The 14,318-nt window shown below is 40.4% G+C and overlaps 1 protein-coding gene across 1 annotated transcript; it reads left to right on the plus strand.

The window, feature by feature from the left end:
• Positions 1-1,869: 1,869 nt before the first annotated feature.
• Positions 1,870-14,065, plus strand: senp3b (SUMO specific peptidase 3b). Its single transcript, XM_042512586.2, has 12 exons — positions 1,870-2,216; positions 4,430-4,555; positions 6,095-6,817; positions 7,450-7,563; positions 8,809-8,920; positions 9,294-9,441; positions 9,962-10,009; positions 10,230-10,307; positions 10,426-10,563; positions 11,193-11,276; positions 11,460-11,510; positions 12,579-14,065. Exons 2-12 carry the CDS (start codon positions 4,468-4,470, stop codon positions 12,687-12,689), a joined length of 1,695 nt encoding a protein of 564 aa, XP_042368520.2. The 5' UTR covers positions 1,870-2,216; positions 4,430-4,467; the 3' UTR covers positions 12,690-14,065.
• The last annotated feature ends 253 nt before the right edge of the window (positions 14,066-14,318 follow it).

Raw genomic sequence — 14,318 nt, forward strand, 5'->3', positions numbered from 1 at the left:
ATTCTACCCTGTGCTGATAGAGAGTGTAACATTTAACAACAATTTGCCTCTCATGGACAGGTGTTGCAAATTAGCATTTTGCTATAAACACTCAAAGCAGTGCATCTGGGACTTGAGCATGTCTGAATGTAACGGCACCAACGTTACTGTAAATCCATGTCAAATAAACAACGTAACATTCTGGTGTTCAGTGAAAGTCATTTTGAGTATGCTGCCACCTCCTGGTGCAGCAGTTATCCATAATTGATGAAAAAAAATGATTAGAAATCAAGAAACTCAGAATAAGTTGATATGGGTTTTATCCATATTACCTCCCTGTACACATTTAGACCTGGTACAATTACATTACAATTTTCTTACAGTGGATAGAATAACATGTGAAGTGAAGCACAAAGCTGTAATGAACACATCCTCTTTTTACTTAACTACATGTGTTAGTCATATGAGAAGTTGTCATCATTATGCAATAAGAGATAGTTCCATTCATGTTATTAATTTAAGATTCAGTGAGTCAATGGGTAAAAATGAAAATAGACTATACACCCCTGCAGTTCTCTCAAACAGTCCTCCAGGATCTCCTTCAAGGACTTCCTCCTATTGCATTAATCCCGCCATCATGACGTGCTTTGAGCAGCTGGTTCTGGCTCATCTCTGGCTCCTCTACTTCCTCATCACCCATGACTGGGCACATGTACATTATATACTGCAATACTATTACCACGTTTGCAAACCACACAATAGTGGTTGGCCTCATTACCAACACCTCATTACCAACACCAAGAAGATAAGAAAGCTCATTGTGGACTTTAGATATACCCAAACCGTCTCATACACATCATCCACATCAGTGGGACGGAGGTTGAGTGTGTCACCAGCTTTAAGTATTTTAGAATTCATGAAAGCTCCACAGTGTCCCCTGAGGGGACTGGTGAAAATCCATCTGTCTCCTCAGATTCTGGTGAACGTCTACTGCTGCACCAGACGTCCAAAAGTAGGCCTGGAACACGCAACGGTTGCGTTGGGTATGGGGCGTATTCAGACTTCAATTTAAAGACACAACTAATTAAACTAAGATTAAAATGAGATTTTGAGGTTTGGTTTGGTGTGGTTCCTTTAGCTTTTTGAGTTGGAAATCTGACTTTTGGGGGCATTTCAATTGGAATTCTCAACTGGGAACTTTCGGACTGTCCATTTCAATTGTAACGCATCATTAATCCTCTGTTAAAGACAAAGCAAGGAGAGGTGCCCCCTCATAATAATCCATTATTATTGGTATTTTTCTAAAAATGAACTTATTATGTTTCTAAAGTTTTGACTGAAGCCAAAGAGTCTCATGAGGTACAAAAGTCTACTGACTATATGGGACTCTTCATCAACAAATATGAGTAATCAACTAAATCTAATTTTAAAAAGTTTAAAATGATCAGAAATGTGAATATAAGTCCTGATTGTGTAATAGAGATGATATCATTAAAAAAAATGAATGTACTGGCACATAGGGGAGATTTGCAATTCATAATTGAAACTGAACAATGTTACCAGTTAAATTCTTCATTAGGTTTAAAGGTTTAAATTTAGTAGCACATCTGATACTTTGGTCAAACATAGAACTTTAAAAAGCTCATCACCAAATCCACATAACAATATAACAGGGAAAATGTATGTTTGATTTGATCTTAAACCTTACATGAATCAAAGAATAAATTGGGAAAATCTCGCTCTGTGTGAGTGATCAAATGAATCCAGCACGTGTTTCAGCTACTTAAATTAACCCATCAAAATAACTGATAATAAATGTGTAAGTATTTTGCATTAGATTGAAGTTGGGGGTCAAAAATGTAAGGCTATGACTGAAAACATACTCTGTATGACGCCATTGCTGCGCGACGGGCTTGTAGTTGACATGAGAGCGAAAAATCTGCAGTGATCCGGCTCGTTTCCTCACAGACCCTTATCAATTAAAACCATCCCTCACGGTTTCACATGCGGTATTCGACCTTTTCGGTGCAGCATTTGCTTTTTTCTCTGAACCGGAAGACCTAAAAGAAATCAAAGTTCGCAAGGAGGTGACATCTGGCTGCTCCACACCTGACTTCATTGAATGAGGTTTAACACCAATTAGCATTTGTTTTGGTTCGATAACCATACAAAATTAAACACGCCCAACATTGAGTCGGAAGCAGCTGGACACATTCATATAAATCTGCAGGCTAACGGTAAGGATATAACCGCAACACCAGCTGTGTGTGAGCGCAGCGCGCCGGGCGTTTTATTTTGTTGTTGCTAACATGGTATCTAACGCCTAGCTAGCTAACGACAACACGGCTAACTAGCGAGCTAACATATTAGCACGGATAGACAACGGCTTATTAAAGAATTCAGGTTCATTTAGATTAATGTTAACGATGGCACGGTGACTTTGGCTACCTATATGCACTAACAAAGCATGGTTTGCAATAATTGTGATTTTTATTTAGCTTTCAAGTGGTGAGACTGTGACGGTGATGCTGCTAGCGGTAGACGCGCACAAGCTAGCTGTGGTGAGGACTATTTCCTGCACCGGAAAGAATTGTTCTCATCGTAGAGCAGCTTCTCCTTCAAAAATCTCTCCTGCACAAGACACAGGCCGCATCAAACTACTCACTGTTATAATGGCTAACTCGGCATGTTGCTCATTTATTGTGCTAACGTTACTCAGCCTAGTTAGCAAGCTAAATTACATATCCGCTGTCCAGCCAGGTGCACATGGTAACAAGAGTCCCGGTGTGAACAGCAGTTCTTCTGCCGGTGAAAGGACAACAATATGTTTTCTGAGTAAAGATCGGAAAATTTAGTCACGTTTTAGGCTCGTTAAATGTTTGAACCATGTCCTCATAAGCTAGGAAGAGCAGAAGGCTTTAATGTTCATCCTAATTGTGAATTAACACTTAGCAATGCTCCGTTGGAAGATCATAAGTCATTATTACTGCCTGTTGTATTTTTCATGGAAAGTGATGCCTTTTACTCACTAACGTCAGTTGTGTCAATTGCATAATCATCATAATAAAGCACAGGTGTTGCTTTTATAAAGTGTGTTTTGTATACCCATTGAACTGTGTAACTCTGTGGGTATAGCAAGATTATAACCTATCTGATGTACAGCAGCAGTTTGCATCATTAAAGGGACATTAAAGAGCCCATATTATGCTTATTTCAGGTTCATAATTGTATTTTAGGTTTCTGCTAGATCACGTTTACACGTTTTAATACTCAACAAAATGTATTATTTTTGTAACATTGTCTGCCTGAATACAGGTGTATTCACCCTCTTTCTGAAACACTCTGTTTTAACTAGGGATTGACCAATATTGGTTTTTCAGGGCCGATATCGATAACCGACATTTAGAACTGATATGCATTTCTGGGAAAAATGAAAATCTTTCTGTAAATATTTGAAATATAACAAACTCCAGCACAAAATCTTGTTTAGATAATAATAAAATAATAGTAATGCATTTTATTTGTAGATGCCTTTCATAACACTCAAGATCACCTTACAAGGCAGAGCGAAAAAAAACAGTATAACAGATCAATTAAGTTAAGAAGACAGATTTACAGGGAATAAAATCATTTGTGCAAAAAATGCCTTTAGCAAATGTTTAATCAAAACTGAGCAGCTTAAAAAAAATCAAGTGAAAATTCAAATTAAAAAAAATAAAAATAGCTCCCTGAGGTTTTGCAAACTGTAAGTTCTTCCAGTGCTGACGCTTTCTTTGCATTTTTTCATTAATCAATTTTATCTGTGATCATTAAAATAAAACACCCATACAAAATGCTAAATATTGGCCCCAATAATCATCCAGGCAGGTCGTCCGTCGACCCCCGAGTTATGACACTTTAGTCCTTAAGCTTCCCTTCTGAAACAGCCCAGACTGCTTTGCACGTCTGTGAACTTGGGGTCTTTTCACCGTCACTGTAGCAGAGGAAAATGACTGTAACGGCGCTGTAGTACAACTTTCTATCTATATAGACCAATTACAACGCCTATTTGCAATAAATTCTCGTAAGAACTCGGAAAAAAATGCATTTGAAGATGTTAACCACTGTTGGATAAACAGGTAAAATGTAAGCGTTTACATTTTTCCCTGTTGTTTGCAGCGGGAGATTTGTGCAACTGAATCGCTGAGTAATGTTTGAAATGATGAGGGAAAAACATCACGGGTTGCGTTTCCCACTCCCTTACCCATACCATAAATGGCTGCTGATTAAATAATGCTTTACAAGGTGGCCGCTGAATTTCAGTGATTTTCACCGCTGTGAGCGTGGAGCACTGAGGCACAGCTGTGTTCAAACTGATGCTCTCTCTCACTCACACATAACTAGCAAGCTGCATTCATTTAGAAAGTAAAGACGTTTTTCCTGCACTGTGGACTGTGCTGGTTGATTACAGGTGACGAGCTGGCGCAGGTCGTGGGTTGTCCGTGGATAATGCGAGACAGCGGCGGTAGCCTGGCCCAGAACCGCTGGCAGGGAGACCTGGGTCTGACCGCTGTGGGGCAGGACGACACAGGAGGAGGTAGGCATCTTACTCCGTGTTTACATGTTTGCACTCTACTTAGGCTTGTATTATTACGATCAGGGTCGGGTGTTTTTTAAAAAAATACAGTACCAATACCACTACCCTTAAACTGACACTGATACCAGTATGGCGCTTCATTTACACCCTTTTTCCTTCCTAATTTGTTCAGCACCATCGTGTGAATGGAAACATTCAGTGGCATAAAATGCCACCAGATGCCACAGGCATGTAGTGTACCAGAAACAGAAAAAGTTCATTTCCAAGTAGGTTTTTACTCAAAACGAGATTAAACACACACTAACATATTAGGAGGAATAAAAAAAAAAAAAATCAAATTAAGTATTCAAAATAGTACTGCAACACTCAAGAACTTGAATATGCATTAACATAATAACTATGTACAATGTAGCTGTTTCACTGCACAGGTTTTTGCAGAGACATGCAAAAATATTTTGCAGCAAATGTGCAAAAGTTCACAATAAAAGCATGCATGCAATGTGCCATGATAATAGTCCAAGGTGTGCATAACCCATATAGATCTGGGTTTTGGGGGTTGTGTCTCCTTCAGCTGCCTTTGATGGTATACACGCAAACTTCTAACCTCTTGAAACACACTGCGCTTGTCTTCACCACATTAAAGACTGTGGGTTGTAGCTGCCGTAGTACTGGGTCAGTCACATGTCCCATTAAATGGCAAAACGCTCGCTGTGATTGGCTGCTAGCTAAATCATACAAATAGGACTTTTAATCTAGATGTGAGAGATGTGAAAAAAACTTCTTTCCTCCGTGTCTTGCAACTGTCCCAAATTCTACCATAAACCACCCCAGACTTAGCGACCAACAATGTCCCAAATTGAAGATATTTTTTGTTCATTCTACATAATAAATATATTTTTCTTCCAAACTCTTTATAATAAAGCATGCAAGTTAACTTGCATAACTTAATTGACTAACCGGCCTGCAATGGAAGCTCTGCTATTTGTTCTCTGAATTTAAATTTGAATAAAAAACTGTTTAAGTTATTCGTTTACTCATTTGTTTGAGTTATTGGCCCTATTTACACAGACTGTGCTATAGAGCAGCTACACAGTCCTGTCTTTATGCCTCCTTTGCATTTTTACACAGACCCAAACATTGCAGCTTTGTGCTGCTGCATGCCGGCATTGTGGAATCAAAAGAGGCGCGATGTTTATGTTTATGTTTATGTTAATGCTTTCTATAAACAATGATACTAGAATAACATGGTAATAACTTTTAATTAATTAACTTTTTAAATTTTTTTTATCATTTAGTCTATTGACAGAATGACAATCTGCAATTTTTTTTGATAAGTGATGAATCACTTTAAGTAGTTTCACAAGCACATATGCCAAAAATGTTCAGTTCTGGTTTTTCAACCACAACATGACAACTGCTCCGTTTTCTCTTCCTGTCTGTTGGTGAAATGCGCTCCTGTGTCGTTTGGTTAAAATGAGAACCTGAAGGCTTTTTGGTGACAATCCTACATTTCTAATCACGTCTCACGTTTGTGTTTAGGTGGGATTCCCGGAGACCACCTCATCGTCCCAGTGTCAGGCCACAGCGTCCCCAGCCCCATGCACCTGAGACTGGGGCAGAAAGAGAAGGTGTGGACAGGAGAGTATGTGGAGGAGGAGGACGGGGAGGAGCAGGATGGGATGGGGAGGATCAAGCCGATAGGTGACGAGGACGAAGAAAACAATCTGGACGGGGAGGACGAAGGAGAGTATGAGGGCAAGGGCTGGGATAACAATGAGGAAGAGGAAGAAGAAGAAGAAGAAGAAGAGGACGAGGACGAGGTGGAAGATGATGGAGACCAGGGGGAGTTGGAGTGGGAGATCCCAGACTTTCCTTCCCAGTCCACCCCTCATTCACACCAACATCACGGACCACAGCAGCAGGCAGAAGAAGGCGGCGACATCACTGTAGAGGACAGCGTCTCCCAGCCCGAGGCCGGGGACATGTTCAGGTCCCACCTCAGCAGGTACAGGGCCTCGAGGAGGCTCCGGCTCAGGCGCTGGCACCGCCTGCGATCCCACGGGGGCCGCGGGTTGCGGCTCACCCAGCACTGGAAGAGCTGGCGCCAGCGGGCGCAGTGGGCGTGCTCCCAAGGGTACCGGTACAGCCGGAAAGGGCAGAAGCACAATCTGTACGGCAAGCAGAGGAGGATAAAAAGGTATCGGCAGTACACCGACGGAGAGGACGACAGCAACGACGAGAGGTTCACAGAATCTGAGAGAGGTACGCACTTCCACTATGTTCGCGTAAGGCCAGCTGAAAGGACAATAAACAACCATAAACAGTGATTTATTGTTCCGTCTTTTAATACTTCGCGTCTCCTATGTCTCTCAGCCCTGAGCACATTAGTGTTTACTGAAGATGCTCAAAGATTTATTTTATTTTTAAAACATCTTGTTACTCCAAACAGTAGGAAATAGTGCATTTTTTGGGGACTATTTTAAGTGGCGGATAAATCCACATTGAGTATTGAGTTTACCATCTTCACACACTTTTTAGAGCTTTGAAAAGATGCTCCTGAATTTATTTTGACAAGAAAAACATGGAAGAGAGTGGAGGTGACAGAGGTTCATTTGTTTTACTCGCTTTCAATAAAATATTGAACTTCAGTCACATTTTGTATCACAACGCTGGCAAACTCATTTCCTTTCTCTTCTTTTTTTTTTCTCCAGCTTCTCTATTGACATTTCACACAGACTGAATTTGACTGTGAATGTACTGAGTAACAGACTTACCTAAAAACATTCCGAAACATTTTATTTTCACCAGATTGCAGATTTTGCGCTAACTGAAAAAAAATTGACAGTGTAAGAATCGAGGATAAAAATGTGTAATTTCTTTCCCTTTTGTGGCAGATAAACGGATGAACGGCTGCTCACCAGTCAAGCAGGAAGACAGAGGGAGGCGGGAAGCGGAGGTCAAACCAGCAGAGCTGGCTCTAACTGAGGAGCACATGAGTTGTGTGACAGGTACGGATCAGAGGCTGCTTCGCATGTTAGCTGTCAGTCAGATACATGAAGTTAAATGTGTAAGATTTATGCTCTGTTCATATGTAATCCGGCAGACAGTAGACGGCGAGCTGGACGCATTTAGTGAATGAGAGCAGGACGGTAAAATTATGCGAAGCCAGCAATGAATACCGGCAACAGTAGACAGCATTCCCATCCAAACATGAAAAGTTTGAACCTTTTCTTCGCTGTCCTCAGGAATTTTCAACCAGATATTGCATAGCTCACACACGAGGAGAAAACATGGTTGACGTGGACGACAAAAAGCTAATCATTTTGAAGCAACACCTGGAATTGAATGATCAGAAACTGAAATCCTACCAGGATGCTACAAGACAAGCAGACATATGGCAATGTGTTGGAAATAAATGAATAAATGACTTTCGGGCATAATTTTAACTTTCTTTACCTTTTGGAGAGAATTTGACAATCTTAAAGTTTGTAGTAGAATATGAGGAGGAAGCTTCCTGTTATGGCTGTATAATTAGCTAGAATAATTACATAAAATAATAGACACTAGATTCTATTTAATACATTTATTCCATTTTTGACACATCATAGCTGCATATCGTCGTACGTGTTAAATTTTGCCGTCTCCCGTCAGATTCTTTTCTTTTGTTTTACCCTGCCGTCCAGGAAGTGTCGCCGGTCTGCCGTCCCCCCTCTGCCAGATTCCATGTGAATGCAGCATTAGGGGGGTTTAGGGGCGTCTAGTGGGGAACTAACAATATTTTTGATTTTTTTTTTTTTTTTTTATGTCATGCAGACCAGAATAGTTGAACGACATTTACAGTTTGGGGGGAGTGCAAATTCAGCTAAAACTGGCTCTTTAAACAATATTTCGTGGCATGGCTGAAACAAGTACAAGGCACTGCATACTAGGCTCGATGTAATATGTTTTCTGACGTAAAATGTTTTGTTTTTTTTTTTTAAAAATAGACAAAGACCTGCTCCCTATGTAGATATAAACAGCCTATTCTAAGGCAACAAAAAGACAACAATCCTTATTTTCAGGTTATTATACACTAAAGAAAACATACTTATTACATTATATTCCATTTCTGCCAATGTATCTCCCTAATTCTATACACTGGACCTTTAAAAAAAAAAATCAGTGGTGTCCCCTTGAATGGACACTATGGCATGCCTGTCCACCTTGTGAGTGAAGATGATGGTTTATTTATAGCATCTTTTTATTCTCTTAAGGTATTCTTGAAGAGTCTCTACAGCAGTACGGCAGTTTGATCCCCATCCATGTGGACGACGTCGTGGAGAAGCTTCAGGACATCTTCAGCGAGAGCTTCTCACAGCCACACAGGTCAGACAGCGTTGACTCTCTTCTTCTGTGTGTGCTCATATGTTTGGGTGAAATGACTTAAAATGTTGTAATGCAAAGAATATCATTCTGGATCGATTCATCTGTTCTTTCCTATATTAATTGACTTACAGTTATATGAATGGGAGGAAAGTTCACAAATAGCGAACTGTCAATCCTTGTCATTTATTGTTACCTAGATTATATAATTAACAGACTAATCATTTTCAGATATCATATGAATTCTTAATCTATTCATTGGGGTTGATTAAACTGGTGGGGGGTGTTTTATTAACTCTGAAGTGACACTACATAGGTAGATAAAATAAGTAAATAACCTACTAACGCTCCGTGTGTGTGATGTGTTGTTGTTTAGGAAAGCAGTGGTGCAGCATCTAATACAATCCTTCCAGCGTTCGTCCGGATCCGCCCTGGCTAAAACATTCAGAGTCAATTACAAACGCCACGTTCTGACCATGGACGACCTGGGCACGCTGTACGGACAGAACTGGCTCAACGACCAGGTACGACAGTACACACTCGCAATATTATGGACGGAACACAGTGGACCTTTTTCGTGGCACTTCGATTTGTCATAGCAGGAGAAAAACAGCTACTAAAAACGGAAAAGTCTTTCCTTTGCGTTTAAAAATAGAATCTGCGTTCATGTGATAACACTGTGAGACTCACGCATAGGCGAAGTGCGGCCGTGGCGTCACCGTTCGCACAGGATCCTCACATTGCCAGTTTACACAGGGGTGGCGGTTTCACAAGATTACACTTTGGAACCTGGTTTCAAAAGTTTGCGTTTTTCAGGCCCCCAAAAATGCCGCTGTTGTGCGAATAAAAGGCCGTCTTGACTTAAGTTTGTTTGCTCTCTCTACCGTCTGACTTCTTGCTGAACCTTACAGAAACAGGAAAGAATCTCAGATGGGGGAAATGATCCAGTAAATGGACTAAATGAATTAAACACCACCTTCACTGATCTCAAAAGTTAGTGTGTGCTTTACGTGTGGCACCTTTCTTTGTTTCTGTTTTCTTCAGATCATGAACATGTATGGTGACCTGGTCATGGACTCTGTGCCAGAGAAGGTAAGGACATTAAAGTCAAATACCAGTGACTTTTTAAAAGGGGCTCCCCTCTGATTTTACATATTTCAACTCATCTTCTGGAATACTATTCCTGTAAAAACAGTCGTGGACAACTCCGATTTTACAATAATAAAAAAACAGAAGCCATGAGAGTGGCTTTATTGATACCTAGGCAAAGTCAACTCCCCTAATTCTTCTTTTTCTGCGTTCCCTCCCCTAGGTTCACTTTTTCAACAGCTTCTTCTATGATAAGCTAAGGACAAAAGGCTATGACGGAGTCAAACGGTGGACGAAAAATGTAAGCGTGCTTCAGAGCCTTTTCACTCTTTCTGTGAAGTTGTTTGGGAGCGTTTTGTTACATCTCCTTTTACCACGTGCCCCTCTCCTTTCCTCTCACTGTACTTTCCTTCTGTCAGGTCGACATCTTTCAGAAGGATCTGTTGTTGATCCCCATCCACCTGGAGGTCCACTGGTCTCTGGTCAGTGTGGACATTCCTCGTCGAGCAATCACTTACTTTGACTCTCAGCGGACTCTCAACAGACGCTGCCCAAAGGTAGGCCTGGACTTTACACTCATGGATTATTTCAAAAATATATATGAAAGCCATTGGGGACCCTTAGTGGATATGATGTTTCATAATAGTCATTATCATTGTCATTTTTTAAGCAAATATCATAGCGCACATGAAAAAAAGGTTGCCAGTATTGGGTCCCATATTTTATAACAGCAGTATATAGTCTGGTTTAAACAGAGTCGGTCAGAGTTGGAAAATAATGCACACCTACCAAGCATAGTTTAATATGACTGAGGAAGCAGCTTTTTTGGAATGTCCCATATGTATAATAAATGAAAAGATCAATGAGATATGGAATCCAATCCCATATCTTCTTTAAAAAGTCCAAATTTGCCATTATTTCTAAACATAGTGGGCTATTGTATTTATATGTTATTAAAGTGATCTTTTTTCAGTTTTTTTTTTTTTTTAATAAAATCATTAGTGTCATTATTTTGGGTTACTGTGTTCACACGTTATCTCTGCAGTCTTTCATATGTCCTTCCAACTTATTTATTTGTTTGTTTTATGCAAAGATGCCGTTTTAATTTTTGTCACACTTTTGTATAATAACAATTAAGCCTTTCCTGATTCAGATTCATAAAACCTTTTATTTTTGTTGTTTCCAGCACATTTTTAAATATCTGCAAGCGGAGGCCATCAAGAAAGACCAACAAGACTTTTTGACGGGATGGAAAGGCTTTTTCAAAATGGTGAGATGTTTGTTTGTTTGTTTGTTCGTTCTTCTATGTTGACACAGACTCAGGTTTCTTATTTCACTAAGCCTTGGCTGTGGGGGAAAATCACCAGTCACACACTACTAAAGCTTTGTTATGCATTTCAGCCACTGTACTGAGGATTACCATTACTAATGTGTCATGGGTTGTTTGTTGCAGAATGTTGGTCGTCAGAACAACGACAGTGACTGTGGGGCTTTTGTGCTACAGGTGAGATTCTCATGTCATAGTCATGTGCAGATAAATGTGAAATCTTGTCATTTTAGCCTTGCATTCAACAACACAAACATTCATCCATCCATTGTGGGAGCATTAAAAGCTAAATGATACAGCTGAAGCTGCATATCACATCAGCCATCACGCACACTGGCCGTAAGGACGCCAGTGTAAGCAGTAAGCGGATGGTCAGCCCTGCAGTTAGCTGCTTAATATCAGGAATAACTACGGAGATGACAAAAGAAAAAACAGAGATTTCATTGCTTGTATCGACGACAAGGTTTCACAATGAAAATAACATGATTACAACGCCATGCTCACACTGGACGTAGACGCGCCACGCAGCCGGCCGTCTGCAATCACCTGGCCGTTCACACCAGAATCACATTTCAGCTCAGTATAGCTTAATCTCTGTTTGTGTGTGTGTCTGTGTGTGTGTGTCCACTCGTCCCTCTCGCTCTCTGTTTAGACACGACTGATAATATGCGGAAGAGTGGGGTGCATACTTAATCACTTACCATTATTGGATCATTTGTATCACATCTAATATAGCCTTTATGTTAAGAAAAATAGAACACTGTGTTTACTTAACAGATTCACTCGCAGGTCATGAAAAAAAAATACCAACGTCGAAACTATTGCTGCAGACTGCGAGCCAGCCAGGACGTTTGGAGTTGTTGTGCATCCAGTGTGAATAGCCCAGTTGCTTAACGTGGGTGCCAAAATGATGTGGCCGGTGCTCCGCAGAAAACGACAACAGCAAACTTTTTTTTTTTTTCTTTTAAATGCATGTGCCCCTTTTGCCATTCTGTGTCCCCTCTTTAAATTTAGTCGGTCTGTGAATGCAACACAGGCAGAACTCTCCATGAGTTCTGTTTTCCCTCGAAGCAGTTTGTGACTGGTGGGGTGGATAATTCATGTGTCGACCTGTTCAGAGTAGAGATGCACATCATATCAGTAGATGAGTGGACGCATACTGACTTGTGTTGTTGTGACTCTGTCGTTCCTGCAGCCCAATAACTTGTTTTTTTCCCTCCTTTTTTCCCCTCCATCACTTCACAGTACTGCAAGTGTCTGGCACTAGGGCAGCCATTCAGCTTCGGCCAACTGGACATGCCCCGGCTGAGGAGGCAAATGTACAAAGAACTGTGTCACTGCAAGCTCACTCTGTGACCCACCACCACCCCAGCCCGCCATCTCCACCCGCTCCCACCCTTAACCCCAACAAGATGGAGGGACAATGACACAACAAGAAGAGGGCAAGGGGAGCAAACAATTGACTGGCAAAAGAGAAACTTTAAAAAAAAAAAAAAAAACTTTTCTTTTTCTCTGCCAACATCCAGAGAAACCCCTTCTTCTATTGTAGGTGATGTCATTGTTTCACTTTTTGTCTCTCTTTGCTTCCCCTCTCTCCACCCTTTGAAAATTTGATTTCCATGTCACGGTTATTCCTTTGTGGTTGACAGAGGCCAAGACTAGCTTCCGTTTTTGGGAATGTGCTAATCTTCCATCCTACCGTAGTCCATCTTTGTTTTACAGTCTGAATGGGAGCATGAAGAAGATGATGAAGATATCTAAAACAGTCCAGATGAAGGCTTTGACCACACTAAGTCCAACATGACTTTCACGTAAAGATGCCTGAGCAGCGAGTGTGTGGACGGCAGAATGAATTGAACCAGTCTGTGTAAGCTTGTGGTTGAATAGTACTAGTGGATGTACATGCCTTCTATCCATCCAGTCCATGCAGTGTGTACTCTCAGCATCAAACACACTTCCTCATGCTGCAGCCAGTGTGTTGTTGACGGTTCTATCTATCTAGTCAGCACATCATGTTTGCTACTGTAGTGCGACGTTACATTTCCAATGTATAATATTTGTTTTCAGACGAATTTAAAGTAAAAATGGAACTTACTAGTTGATGCTGCCATGTTGAGGACAGAAAACACACTTCCAGCGTGTCAAGAGCCATTCAAGTGCTTTTTTTTTTTTTAAAAAAGTGGAAAATCAGAATTAACATCCTCGCCACATATTGACCCCCTGTGTCGGAAACTTCCTCTGCCTCCTTCCCCAAACATCATGTGGGAGACTGGATCTGCATCACCGCCCAAACCAGCCAGAAACGACATATTGGCCCAAAGAAGGGGGTATCTTTACATTGCATTTATCTTTTTCTGTGTTTTATCTTGTCAGTAAATGTGTTGATATGCTTCTTGCTTTAAACAAACGGTGTTAAAAAGGAGGACTACTAATACGTGTTATTTTAAGTACAAAAGAGATCCTCTGGTTAGTATTTCTTTAAAAGATTGAGAGCCATTTTTTTTTTTTTTGGTGAGGACCACAACAGCTACACAACAGATCCAGTATGTTCACAACGGAGTTACAGCACCCTCCTCTTCTTCTTTTTATAATGAAAGACAAATTTGTTGATAGCTGTGTGTTTGTTTTTTTCTTCTTTTTTTCAAACAGGAGTTGATGCAACAGAGTTGACAGTTTTATATATCTTCTACAATGCATTATGGTTGCTAAAAATAAAAATATGCGGCAAACAAGTCATTGTGCATTTTATTAGTAATACCGGATAGCCATCATATTGGTAAATATGCATGTAAATTGCATTACTATTGATGAAAACACCAAATAATATATATATACTGTATATATACCTTGAAACTATTTGCATCTCAACCAACTACAACAGTAAAATGCATGATGCATTAATGCATGTAAAAATCTACAACAGTAAAGGACACATAGGCAGACTATCTAGTACACTGAATAGTTTGATACTGAAAGGGACAGTTC

The sequence above is a fragment of the Plectropomus leopardus genome, chromosome 23 (genome assembly GCF_026936395.1).
Source record: "Plectropomus leopardus strain MGB_pleo_1.0 chromosome 23, ASM2693639v1, whole genome shotgun sequence".
NCBI lineage: Eukaryota > Metazoa > Chordata > Actinopteri > Perciformes > Serranidae > Plectropomus > Plectropomus leopardus.

Bases quoted from the DNA above. Each gene is read 5' to 3' on its own strand.
- senp3b (XM_042512586.2), top strand. From the start codon at position 4,468: ATGCGAGACAGCGGCGGTAGCCTGGCCCAGAACCGCTGGCAGGGAGAC. The intron at 10,308-10,425 runs GTAAGCGTGCTT...TCCTTCTGTCAG, and splicing joins TCAAACGGTGGACGAAAAAT to GTCGACATCTTTCAGAAGGA. The intron at 10,564-11,192 runs GTAGGCCTGGAC...TGTTGTTTCCAG, and splicing joins TCAACAGACGCTGCCCAAAG to CACATTTTTAAATATCTGCA.